The 13,296-nt window shown below is 45.1% G+C and overlaps 1 protein-coding gene across 2 annotated transcripts in view; it reads right to left on the bottom strand.

Moving 5' to 3' along the window:
* The window catches only part of LONRF2 (LON peptidase N-terminal domain and ring finger 2), a 96,765-nt gene extending 93,334 nt beyond the window's left edge, over positions 1 to 3,431 (bottom strand). For both annotated transcript variants that reach the window (XM_067704165.1, XM_067704166.1), the window contains exon 1: positions 2,699 to 3,431. In XM_067704165.1, coding sequence (XP_067560266.1) covers positions 2,699 to 3,374 — 676 coding nt within the window. In that variant the 5' untranslated portion in view covers positions 3,375 to 3,431. The remainder of the gene's footprint in view (positions 1 to 2,698) is intronic.
* Positions 3,432 to 13,296: the final 9,865 nt, after the last annotated feature.

Genomic DNA, 13,296 nt, shown 5'->3' with positions numbered 1-13,296 from the left:
GTTTTCGAATCCGTCTAATTCTCAACTTCAGATACCGTATTTTCCAGGTCTAGAATACCCATTTGGTTCTTCTTAACAGACAGTTATCTATTGAGTTATCTTTTCATATGTTTATTTCTGTTTTAACATACAGTTATTTTGAATTCCACTCGCAACTTATTGGCCAAAATTAGTCACATGGCTCTACCCAACCACAAGCAGGCGAGGAATGCAATCGTACTTGTTTGGAGAGGCTATAAAGATACAAACATTTGGGGAACAGCATTAATGATTACCACCCTTGGCTACGGTCACAAAATAACTAAGGGTCAGGCTGGGTCTAAACACAGGCATTTCCAAATCCAAATATTTGTAACCTTTTTACTATAACAAAACCTCTCTTGGGAGCTAATTCATTACTAAGTTAACTTTTTTCTATAAATTTTTAAACTAGAGAAACTTGGCTTTCTTTTCCAATCTTTCAGTGGAAAATGGATACTGAATAAAGTTCTCATGATGAATTGACTGCAATAATCCATGTTTTTAAAACTTTTAAATTGAGGTCTAATATATAAATGGAAAATACAATGAATTATCACAAAGTGAACACACCTGTGCATCCACCGTCTAGGTCAAGGAACAGAACATTACCACTACCACGCAAGTCCCTCCCATACTTACTCACAGTAACATTCCCCTTTTTCTTCCCCAAGGTAATCACTGCCCTTACTTGCTTCTAACATGCCATAGTAATTTTGCCTGTTTGGACTTACAGATAAATATAATCATGTATTAAAAATGCTTTTGAGTCTGGCTTTCAATTAACATGTGATTCATCCACACTGTAGTATGTAACTGAAGTTGGCTTATTTTCTTTCTATGTAGTATTCCACAAAGACATCACAATATATTTACTTATTCATTCTGTTCCTTTTGGACATTTGAATTCCACTTTAGGGCTATCTCTAATGATGTATATACGCTCTTGTACACCCCTGTATACATTTTTTCAGTGCACGTATGCTTGTACCTCATTGAAGCTGCTTGGCCAAAGGTCATAATTAACATGTTCAGGTACTGCCAAACAACGTACCAGGGGTATAACTATGCAGACCCATCAGCCGCATACAATAGTCCTCATTTTCTAAGTCTTCTCCAAGAGTTGGTATTGTGATCTGTTACATTTCCAGCAACTGTTTTTTAAGGTTCTGTACTTGTGCTGTCTACAACAGTAGCTGTTGGACACATGTGGCTAGTGAAAACGAGAGAGAGGTCTAGGGCAACAAAGGAACTGAGTTATTTTTTATTTTAACTAGTAGAATTTTTAAAAACGGATACTCTTCAGTTAGAGGATAACTTTTAAGTTAATTTGGAACGACACCAACATGAGAATCCACTTTTTCAACTCTAAATTTTAAGAAATCTAAACATAGAGGAAGTACTTCTGATGAAAATTTAGTATCCAAATCGGGGTGGGTAGCAAATGTAAAATACACAATGAATTTCGAAGATTTACTGAGAAAGTAAAAGCTGGATTTTTTTACATTAAAGATATGTTGAAATAACATTTTGAAGGTATAGGGTTAAAAATATTTTTAAAATGAATTTCACCTGCTACTTTTCACCTTTTTTAAATGGGTTAACAGAAAACGTAAAGTAACATATGTGGCTTACACAGTATTTCTACTGAATAGTGTGGCTCTGCACCATATATACTGATACATAAATAATTGAAAACTAAAAAATACACAGCCTGTTAAAGTACGGATATGTTGGTTTCAAATACGGTACCAATTATTTGCTACATAAAGCAATTTAACTGCCCGATTCCAGCAGAGAATCTCCCAATTTGGATACAGGTGTGCCTTCTAAAAGAGAAAACCTTAACCCTAGTTTACAATAAAATGCATAATGACTAGAGCACACAATAAGACTCTTAGTAACAAAACATTAAACCAAGTCTTCTTGACTACAGATTTAAGTCATGCACACACAACCCTGTTTCAAAACCAGCGAATTCAGAAAACAAATCACCCTCCATCCACACATTCTCCACCCCAAACAACTGTCAATAGAGCACACTCATTCAGAGTCAAACGCAAGGACCAGGACCGGAGTTTGGGCTTCCTTTAAATTATATATTCTTAACAGGTGGTGGCTGGGCGGGAAGCGGCTGCTGCTGGTCACAGACTCTAGTTTAAAAGATAAAATAAAATAAACCAGACTACTAGTTAGTATATAACCATCTAAAAAGCTAATCACACCATTACGACATCTAACGGCCTTTGAGAGAGAAGGGAGGTCAGGGCCAAACAGTGGAGTGTAAGAGCATCCTTCCTGGATCCCCAAAGCATTTGCACCAGCAAATCCCCCAATCACAAGGCTATCTTCTTGTGATAGCCCGGGAGTGCTACCTTCTTGTAACACACGAGGGTGTTCGCTATTTGCATTTCCCTGCAAGACGAATTAAAACCCTTGGCCCTCCCCCCACTCCTATACGGCTGAGATAGGGTGAAAAGCAGTGCTGGCCTCACAGGGCGGCTCAGGAAGGCCACGGAGGTCCCGGAAAAGACAGCCCGCAGGTGCAACTGGCCCCTACTCTTCGCCTCACCGCCTCCAGACAGCACAAGAGCCCCGCCGGCCGAACCCACCTCTCCCGTCCCGGCCCTGCCCCTCAACAGGCGAGCGTGTAGGTGGCCCAGCCCCCGCGCCCGCTTACCGAGGTCCAGGGCCTGGTGGCACCTGAGCAGAGCGGCCTCGGGCTGCTGCTGGCGTTGCAGGATCTGCACCTGGCCCGCCAGCCTGCGCGCCCGGCACTCGGCCGGGAAGCACTTCTCCAGCAGGCCGCTCAGCACCACGTTGATGCGGCGCACCGGCGGCCGGCCCGGCCCCGGCTCAGCGCAGCGCCTGCACACCGTGAGCCCGCACGGCAGCGTCACCGGCTTGTGCAGCAGCCGCTGGCAGCGCGGGCAGTCCAGCAGGTCCCGAGGCGCCGCGGGCACCGAGGCCGACGGCTCCCCGCTCGGCGCCTCCCCGCGGGCGCGGCCCGGCTTCCCCACCGGCGACCGCCGCTCGCGCGGGCCCGGGACGCACGCCAGGCCGCTCGCCAGCTCCCCCAGCTCGTCGGGCCGCAGCGCCCCGAGCCGCGCGGCGCCGCGAAACGCGCCCAGGGCCTCGGGGAGGCGGCCGGCGCGGGCCAGCGTGTCCCCCAGCCGCAGGCATAGGCCGCGGTCGGGCCGCGCCAAGCCGGCCAGCGCGGAGCGGAAGAGCTCGGCCGCCGTCTCGTACTCGCCCGCGCGGAAGGCCTCGTCGCCCTTCTCCACCCGCTGGGCGAGCGGCTCCCCGCAGTCGCAGCCACGACAGGGGGGCGGCGGCGGGACTGGCTCGGGACTCATCACCGCGGGGCTGCGGCGACTAGGGCCGAAGGGAAGAACGGAGAAGGGAGGATGCTCGCTGCCCGGGCCCGGCGACTGCAGCGCGGGCGCCGCGTTCGCCGAGAGCCACGCGCGTCTGTGGGTGGGCGGTGCGCGGCGGGCCGCGCGACCACCGCCGGGGGCGGGCGCGGGGTGGGGCCGCGTCTCCCACGCGGCGTGGGCGGGGCGGGCACGGTGGGCGCGGCCGAGCCCCGGCCCGCGGGGAACGCCCTCCTAGCTCCCCTGGCTTAGGCAGCCGGGCCGCAGGCGGGAAGGCGGCGACCCCTCCAAGTTCGTTCGACGTCTCCGCAAACCCTCTCCCTCCTCGCCCCGGGCGGCCCCGCGCGCGCGTCTCCGTGCGCGCTCGTCTCCACGCGCCCTCGTCCCGCGCGTTCTCTGCCCGCCCCGCGCAGCTCCTTGGCCGTCCGCTGCCGCCCCCGCGCCTGCAGCAGGTGTCTTCAGCCCGCCGTGCCCCCTTCTCCCCGCACCGAGTGCCAGCCTAGCTCCAAGGCCTGGCCAAGCCCACCTGCGGTTGTGGTTAAAAAGAGAACCGAGGGCTTCCCTGGTGGCGCAGTGGTTGAGAGTCCGCCTGCCGATGCAGGGGACACGGGTTCGTGCCCCGGTCCGGGAGGATCCCACATGCCGCGGAGCGGCTGGGCCCGTGAGCCATGGCCGCTGAGCCTGTGCGTCCGGAGCCTGTGCTCTGCAACGGGAGAGGCCACAGCAGTGAGAGGCCCGCGTACCGCAAAAAAAAAAAAAAAAGAGAACCGATAAATAAGTACCAGGGATGTAACGTGCAGCATGATGACTATAGCTAACGCTGCTGTACCATATATGGGAAAGTTGTTAAGAAAGCAAATCCTAAGAGTTCTCATCCAAGGAGAAAATTTGTTTTTTCTTTTTTTCCTTTCTTTCTTGCATCTATATGAAAAGATGGAAGGTAGCTGAACCTATTGTAAACATTTCAACCATATATGTAAATCAAACCATCATGCTGTATGCCTTAAACCTATATAATGATGTATGTCAATTATTTTTTAATATAACTGGAGAAAGAGAAAGAGACAGACAGAACTGAGGGAACGTCACCCAGTACACCACTGTAACCCTAGCTTTGACTTAGGAAATTGTGTTAAATGACCAGGAAGCCTGAAGTGGGCGCTGATCGGATCTCATGAGTAAGCTTTTCTTAACGGAACTCTAGATGTTAGAGACATTTTAGAGCTCTAATTTAGACAGAACTCTAACATAGCATGTGAGGAAATACCAGACTAAGTACTGGAAAGGATTTGAGACATGGAAAATTGTATTATGTCCTTGATAGGAAAGTAGAGATAGAATTTCTAAAACTGTCTCCTACAGTGCAGTACTACAGAGAGAAGTTGCTGGAAGGAGGGAATTAAAAACTACACATAACCTGCTCTTCTCTCCCTAGTGCTCGGCCATCTGTTTCATGCTATGTATTTGAATGCGATAAAATGCATTATAGTATTCCAAAATCCGTACTGTTCATTATTTCAAGTCGAAATGTCTTCATTCTAAATTTGTGAAGTTTTTCTACATCTAAAATTGGTAAAGAAAATATAAGATACTCCCATCAAATCTGGCTTGGAAGAAGGGAAATGCCTCATTAAGTGAGGTGAGAAAATTTTAGATGAGTCCTTAAAACGGAAACGGAGACAACTTTGGCCAGCCTCCTAGTCCCACGATACAGAAACATGCAGAGCAAATCCCCCTGCCACCCCCTCCATCGGCCACCTCCCACCTTCCCATGAATGATTTTTCTCCTCAGCTTTCTATTTTGATTGATAATGGTTGTAGTCAAACTAGGTTTTGATCTGTTCCTCATTACTGAATGGGTCCAAACTCTCTTTTACATCACTCTTTGGGTTTTCATCTACTCTCTTTATGTAGTAATTCACTTGGATTTGAAGGTTGCTTATCCAACAAATTCACCACCAACAACCGGGAAGCTGCCGGGGGTTGGAGGGCAGCTTTTGAGTAGTTAAAATTGTTGCAACACTAAGGACTATGAAACCTTATGATCTTGGACTAAGGACTAAGGACTATGAAACCTTGGACTAAGGACTATGAAACCTTATGATCTTGTTGCAACACTAAGGACTATGAAACCTTATGATCTTGGATCTTATTTGTTCTTTTAGACAAATTTCTAGCAGAAGAACAGAAAGGAGACGCTGTTCGGAGGTATGCCTGCTGAGAGCAAGAAGTGTGTAAAGTAAAAATATCAATATATTGTGAGATTTATAACATGCAGAAATAAAGTACGTGACAGAAATAGCACAAAGGCCAGTATAGGAAAAACAGAGGGCTACAAAGTTCTAATACTGCATGTGAGATGGTGTAGTCACTTGAAGGAATATTGTAGTGAGCTAAAGATACATACTCCAAACCCTAAAGCAGCCACCTAGATAACACAATATTTATAGTTGAACGTCCAACAAACGAGATAACTGGAATTATTCTACAAAATAAAGTCTATTAACCCAAAAGAATGAAGAAAAAGAGAAGGGGGAATAAAAACAGAGGAGATGAATAGAAAACAAAGAGCAAGATGGTAGACTGAAACTCAACCATATCAATCCATGTTAATTAAATATTAATGGTCGAACCACTATAATTAAAAGGCAACATTGTCAAATTGTATATAAAAGGAAGGTCCAAATATACGCTGCTTCCAAAACAAAGATACATATAAGTAAAAGGTAAAAGTTAAATAAGAAGATACAAATAAGTTAAAGGTAAAAGGATACAAAAAGTTGTTTCATCTTAACCCTTACCAAAATAAGGGGATAGTGACTACACTGATATCTGACCAAGGAGATTTCATAGCCAAGAATATTACTAGGAGAAAAGATGGCCATTTCATAGTGATAAAGGGGTCAATTGGTCAAGAGGACAGAACAATCCTAAACAAGCATGTGCCTAATAATGGAGCTTCAAAATGTACGGGGTGGGCTTCCCTGGTGGCGCAGTGGTTAAGATTCTGCCTGCCAATGCAGGGGACATGGGTTCAATCCACACGTGGATCCAGGAAGATCCCACATGCCGCAGAGCAACTAAGTCCATGCACAACAACTACTGAGCCTGTGCTCTAGAGCCCATGAGCCACAACTACTGAGCCCATATGCCACAACTACTAAAGCTTGTGCGTTCTAAGGGCCCATGTGCTGCAACTACTGAGCCTGTGTGCTGCAACTACTAAAGCCTGCGCTCCACAGCAAGCACTCCAGAGTGGTTATTTTTTGATAGTAATGATGATGAGAATAATGATAATGCTGTATTCAATGAATGCATCCTTCTGTTTCTGACAGGCGCACTGAGTAACAGTATTTTGGAAGGTCTCATGGTATTTATTTATCAACCTCAAAGTGAAAAATAAAACCAAAATATTCTACTTCCGTTATTAAATTCTAGAGCTTTATTATTTACTAAAGCATCTAAGATCTTTTAGCTCTTAAGTACATTTTTAGCCTGTATCACCTCCTGGACACTAAGATTTGAGGACACATCAGTAGGTTTTGTAGCATAACATCCCATCTTGGTACCTTGTACTGGGTGGGCCAAAAGGTTCGGTTTTTTCTGTAAGATGGCTCTAGACGCACTTAGCTGTCTTTAACTTCATTCAAAACAATTTTGTTAGATTGAATGTGCCAGCTGTCATATCAGCGTGCATTTTAAAAAGACATCAAAATTGGTGAATTTTTGTGTAGCCATTTTAATATTGAAGATGGAAGAAAAAAGGCAACATTCTCGGCATATTATGCTTTATTATTTCAAGAAAGGTAAAAACGCAACTGAAATGCACAAAAAGACTTGTGCAGTGTATGGAGAAGGTGCTGTGACTGATCGAATGTGTCAAAAGTGGTTTGCAAAATTCGTGCTGGGGATTTCTCGCTGGACAATGCTCCATGGTTGGGTAGAACAGTTGAAGTGGATAGCAATCAGATCGAAACAATAATTGAAGACAATCAACGTTATACCACGCAGGAGATAGCCGACATACTCAAAATGTCCAAGTCAAGCATTGAAAATCATCTGCACCAGCTTGTTGTGTGAGTCGCTTCGATGTTTGGGTTCCACATAAGTGAAAAAAACCTTCTTGACCATATTTCTGCAGCAATTCTCTACTGAAATGTAATGAAAACGTTCTGTTTTTAAAACAAATTGTGACGGGTGATGAAAAGTGGATACTGTACAACAATGTGGAACGGAAGAGATCACGGGGCAAGCGAAATGAAGCACCACCAACCACACCAAAGGCCGGTCTTCATCCAAAGAAGGTGATGTTGTGTATTTGGTGGGGTTGGAAGGGGGTCCTGTATTATGAGCTCCTTCAGGAAAACCAAACGATTAATTCCAACAAGGACTGCTCCCAATTAGACCAACTGAAAGCGGCACTCGATGAAAAGGGTCCAGAATTAGTCAACAGAAAACGCATAATCTTCCATCAGGATAATGCAAGACTGCATGTTTCTTTGATGACCAGGCAAAACTGTTACAGCTTGGCTGGGAAGTTCTGATTCTTCTGCCATATTCACCAGACATTGCACCTTCGGATTTCCATTTATTTCGGTCTTTACAAAATTCTCTTAATGGAAAAAATTTCAACTTCCTGGAAGACTGTAAAAGGCACCTGGAACAGTTCTTTGCTCAAAAAGATGAAAAGTTTTGGGAAGATGGAATTATGAAGTTGCCTGAAAAATGGCAGAAGGTAGTGGAACAAAAGGGTGAATACGTTGTTCAATAAAGTTCTTGGTGAAAATGAAAAATGTGTTTTCTATTTTTACTTAAAAAACTGAAGGCACTTTTTGGCCCACCCAATATTATTATTCCTACAGGAAAAAACTAGGGAACACACAAGGATGAAGTAATTAATCATACGCCGAGACAGGGAAGGAACCAAAATGAAATGTTTGGTATTTGGAAACCCCCCTACTCACTGATAAACTCTGATGCCAGCCCTTGATGGGCACTGAGGATGCTTGTTCCTTATTTTCACAATTATACTCATACTACACTTATATTGAGAAAACATGGTAATGCTCAAATGAGTAGGACTCTCTAAGCATTATAAATGATGGATGAGGAATTCCTATAGGTGAAGTGAAACTGTAGGAAACATCGCTGATCCCTGTGCCTATATACTGGCCTTTGTCAGACAGTTTTTAAAAATCAGGCACAGACTCCTCAGGATTCATGGGGATAAAGATAAACTATGGGAAACATTCCAGCCGTCTGTGACATAGATGCACAGTGAGCAGGCGATGGCGTGCATTTCTGTAGAAAATGACCATCAGTCAGTCTACCAGCTTGGAACTTGTTGCCAAAAGCAGAAACAAGCCATCGTTAGTGTTAATGGAGGCGCTGGCTGACAGGTAATGAGGCTATCGATCAGACAAAAGCTCTGTGGCCCTTTCTCCCCTTGGAACTCCCTGAACTGGGCATGTGCAGCATTACAGTGGAAATTTCCCTCAACAAATCCTTTCCACCATGTCCTGGTAAATCTTCACCAAGTAGTCCTCAAATATATAACTTAGTTTCATAGATCATCTAGCTGTTGATTTCCACTGTCCAGAATCATCTGGTGAAAAGACAAGCGCGTAGGCTAAAAAGAAACTGGACATAAAACAACCCCATCCATTCTGCATTATCTGCATTCATAGCTCTTCTGGGGCCACTACCCATTTCTTAGGCTCCGCCACTATACACCTTCCTGCTCTTCACGTGTGGCTGTAAAGGACTGTACCCACCAAGGCCTCCCCAGGTGACTGCGTTCACATGCGGATTCCCACCTACATTTTCAATGACATTTTCCATCAATACGGGGAAGGCAGAATAAACAGGATGTTGTGGCTTCCCTGCATAGGACAATTATCTCGGGCAATAAGGGTTGAAGGCTGTCACTGAAGCGTGTACATGATAACGGGGGGAGCAAAAAAAAAACCAATGTATAGAGCACAAAGCTCTCAAGGAAGGAGAATGCCAGTGGGTCACATAGAAACAAAGCATACATTTTGTATGTTTGCCAAGAATGGAAGCTGTAGGCTTCCTGAAATCAACCTAAGTTACACATAGATATAGATGAATGGACTGTGTATTGTTACAAAGAAACAACAAAATGGAATCACTTGTGCTAAGCCCCACATCAGCAAACCAAACTTAATACCTAACCTAATTACAGTTACAGCCTCCCCCAGGAATATAGTCTTAACCTAGCGGTCCTCAACCTTTTTGGCACCAGGGACCGGTTTCATGGAAGACAGTTTTTTCACGGACCGGGGAGGGGGGGATGGTTTCGGGATGATTCAAGCGCATTACATTTATTGTGCACTTTATTTCTGTTACTGTTACATTGTAGCATATAATGAAATAAGTATACAACTCACCGTAATGCTGACAGGAGGCAGAGCTCAGGCGGTAACGCGAGCGATGGGGAGCGGCTGTAAATACAGAAGAAGCTTCGCTCGCTCACCTGCCACTCACCTCCTGCTGTGTAGCCCGGTTCCTAACAGGCCATGGACTGGTACCGTTCTGTGGCCCAGGGGTTGGGGACCCCGTCTTAACCGGTCAGTATGGAAATTTCTTGTCAGCACCACTGAGGCAATCTACCACACAGGTCCCTTCTGTCCCCTATAGGTAGCTTACCTAAGCCTGAAGCAATCTACTCTTTTCCTCCTTTTGCTTATAAAAGCCTTCCATTTTGTACAGCTCCTCAGAACTCCTCTCTACTTGCCAGATGGGATGCTGCCCAGTTCATGAATCGTTTAATAAAGCCAATTAGACCTTTAAATTTTACTCGGTTAAATTTTTGTTTGTTAACAGTGTGTACAGGTAGACACACAAGCGCATACACAGAAAACTGTCACACCCAAAGCCTTTTCTGCATATCTTGATTTTACTATATTTTCTGAATATTAAGCAGGAAAATCTTTCTGTAGAATAATTAACTTACCTGCAAGTTTGAGCAGTTGTGGAATAGAAAACTTGCTAATGAACGCTATTCACCTGGGTTTTGTTGATGCTGGACAGGAATAGAGAAGATTTCTTTTTCTGAAACTCCCATCAACGTCCCAAGGAGTGTTTTCAGGCTGACAGTTGCTGGTGAGGACAGCCCTTGGCAAACACAACAGCCGCCCTGGGCCCACAGCAGGTCCCCATTCCCCTCAGAACAAGGCATACAGAGTTGGCTGGATTCGCTCCAACTATCACTGAGGCAAGTTCCAGCAAGAGTAAAATTGGGTGACATCATACAAAGACCTAAGCAAGGGGTTCCAGTCTTTTACTAAGAATTATCTTCTGGAAGGGAAGCTGTCCGTTTGTTTTTAGAGCTTATGATTTAATAAAATAGACAAAATTTCCATTTCCCTGGCTCAGAGATTTTTGGCAACCTCTCCGTAGACTTAGTTTGATTTCCTATCCTCTACCTGCTCTTCAGCAGAGCAAATCTGACCATGTACATCCTGGGCCTAATTTCAGAAGAGTACTGTTTTGTAACCACCTTCATTGCAGCTTCTAAGACCACCTTGGTGAGCTTCCCTGTGTACACAAAGGGAACCTGGGTTTAGCGGGCACTAGAATAGGAGACGGCGCGCCCTGGAGGAAACTGGTGAACAAAGCTGGCAGAGAAACTGCTACAACCTGATGGCTTATGAGTCAGCAGTGGCCCAAGGACCCCCTTAACTTGTGCACCTTTGATGTTCCCAACTGTAAACTGGATATTCTCACTTCTGCTATCCTGTCCATCTTCTTATGCTTGGAAGTTCAGGTCAGAGGCCGTCCACACTTCCCTCCTCAGAAAGCACTTTCGCTTTATCCAAAATTTTATGTGGTTTCATATTTGGCTATTTTTAAGATCAGTGAGATACCAACAACAGGAATGCCAAAATTGTGAAACATCAGAAAGTAAATTAAAGTGAATCATGAGGTTTCATGCAGATATGCTGGGGGAGAAGGGAACAGGTTGTCAGTTCTTTCTTCCCAGGAAAAAACCCTGATGTCCTGGGGTTTCCCAGCCCTCCTGGCCTGGGCAGGGTAACCACACCTTTTTATGGGGTGGGCCCTGGCTCAGAAGACTACAGCTTTTGGTCATAATTACCTAATATCTAACCAACTGAAGACTAGAGAATATACAGCTGCTATTTTTATTACCATCCTTCTAGTTTCCAAATAATTTTGCAGTGTAATCTCTTTATGGCCAACTCTTTACTTATATTCTCTATGTAACGTGGAGGTTGGTTCTAGTTTTTTTGCCTTTTAGAAACTTCCCTAAAGTCGTAACATTGGTTTTTTCCTTTTCATTAAAAAATATCTGTGGCCCAGAAATTCTATGCTGAGGTATCTACCTAAGACAACCAAAGTGTTCAAATCTATTTCTTGTATCAAGGGTGTAAGAGGAAGGTAAAAGGAATACTCTTCTTCAGCACCTGGATTTTCAGCATTTTCTGTGAAGGCCTTGAGCAATGGTTTTTAAGGGGTATCCTCACCAGCCACAAAGCACTACTTTAATGTGAGGCAGCTGGAGCTCATTACCAGGAACAAGGGTGGGAACGGGGGCCCTACTTCCTTTCTTCTTCCTGTTTGTGCCCAGCTCCTCCTGTTCAGCTCAGAGGTGTATCTATCTCTCCTCCTTAAACCACTGGACCTGCAGGAGCTCATCTGGGCCTCTGGACCCTAAGGTGGAGCGGCCAATCTGCCTGGCTCAAGATGAGATTCTCATATTCTTATTTCCAAAGTGCTGTCGCCTGATCCTAATTGAACTGCAAATGTTCACAGATCAGTTTTGCTATCATGTACAGAAGGCTCTAGAGTATATCTTACACTCAAGTTATTTTAAGAGATGAAAGAAAGGGCAAATTGTTATTGTTCTTTTCCTAAGGAAAAAGGTAACCAATAGCTGAGAACATGCATGGAGAAATTGGCAGCTTTCTTGTGAGGCAGATGTTCCTTCTTTAGCATCCCTGTCCTCCAGTTATGGGATGGGGAGGGTGGGAAGGAGAAAAGGCGCTCATGAGTCTTTAGGATGGGGTGGCGTGGAAGCAGCTTAGTTCATGACTGACTCCCAGTGAATGCTGGCAGCTGGGGAGAAGGGAGGTCCGACGCTGCTGCAGCGGTGCCAGGCGTGCAACAGGTGGGTAGCCAAGGGGGTCAGCGAGCGTTCCTGTAGAAAAACCCCATGCTCAGAACGACTGTGCTAAGTCAAGGGAGCATTCATTAAGTATTTGTTCAGGCTCAGGAGCTACGGGAATAAATGGAAACAGTCCCTGCCCTTGAGGGTCACTCGGTCGTGGGTGAGGAGGGGAGTGAGTGGTAGGGGGTGAAGGAGAGCAGGAGATAGGAGATCGATCCATTTAAAACATTCTTTCCTGGAACAGGTAACTGACCTGAGGCTTCCTCGCAGGGGGAGCAGGAGTTAGGTTTATTTAATCCACTATCCTGTTGGCAATCACAGCAAGCCCTCAAGGGCTTTTCAGGAGAATGAGGGCCTAGTTTATCCCCCTTGACATAAACGTCGGAGGTGTGGGGAGGCTCCGCTTTTCCTAGAAACTGTACTTGCCTCTGTAATTCATCGACGGCATGTGCTGTGGGAAGAAGACAAGTGGATTGAAGTTAAAGCATGAGAGTCTGCTTGGTTCAGATAGTCGCTAGTTGTATAATCCTTACACTCAAAATGGGTTTATTGTACACAACATGTAGCTGGGTCTTTTTCATCCACCCTGGCAATCCCTGTCTTTTAATTAGTGTATTTTGACCATTCACATTTATAGTTATTACTTATACAGTTGGATAAATATGTTTGTAGCTTTTCTATTCATTGTGCTTGTTCTTTCTTTTTTTCTTCTGGTTTTGAACATTTTAATGTGATTCCAATTTCTCTTCTCTT

This window comes from Pseudorca crassidens, chromosome 14 (genome assembly GCF_039906515.1).
Source record: "Pseudorca crassidens isolate mPseCra1 chromosome 14, mPseCra1.hap1, whole genome shotgun sequence".
Lineage (NCBI taxonomy): Eukaryota > Metazoa > Chordata > Mammalia > Artiodactyla > Delphinidae > Pseudorca > Pseudorca crassidens.
This window is presented reverse-complemented; position numbering and strand designations above follow the sequence as displayed.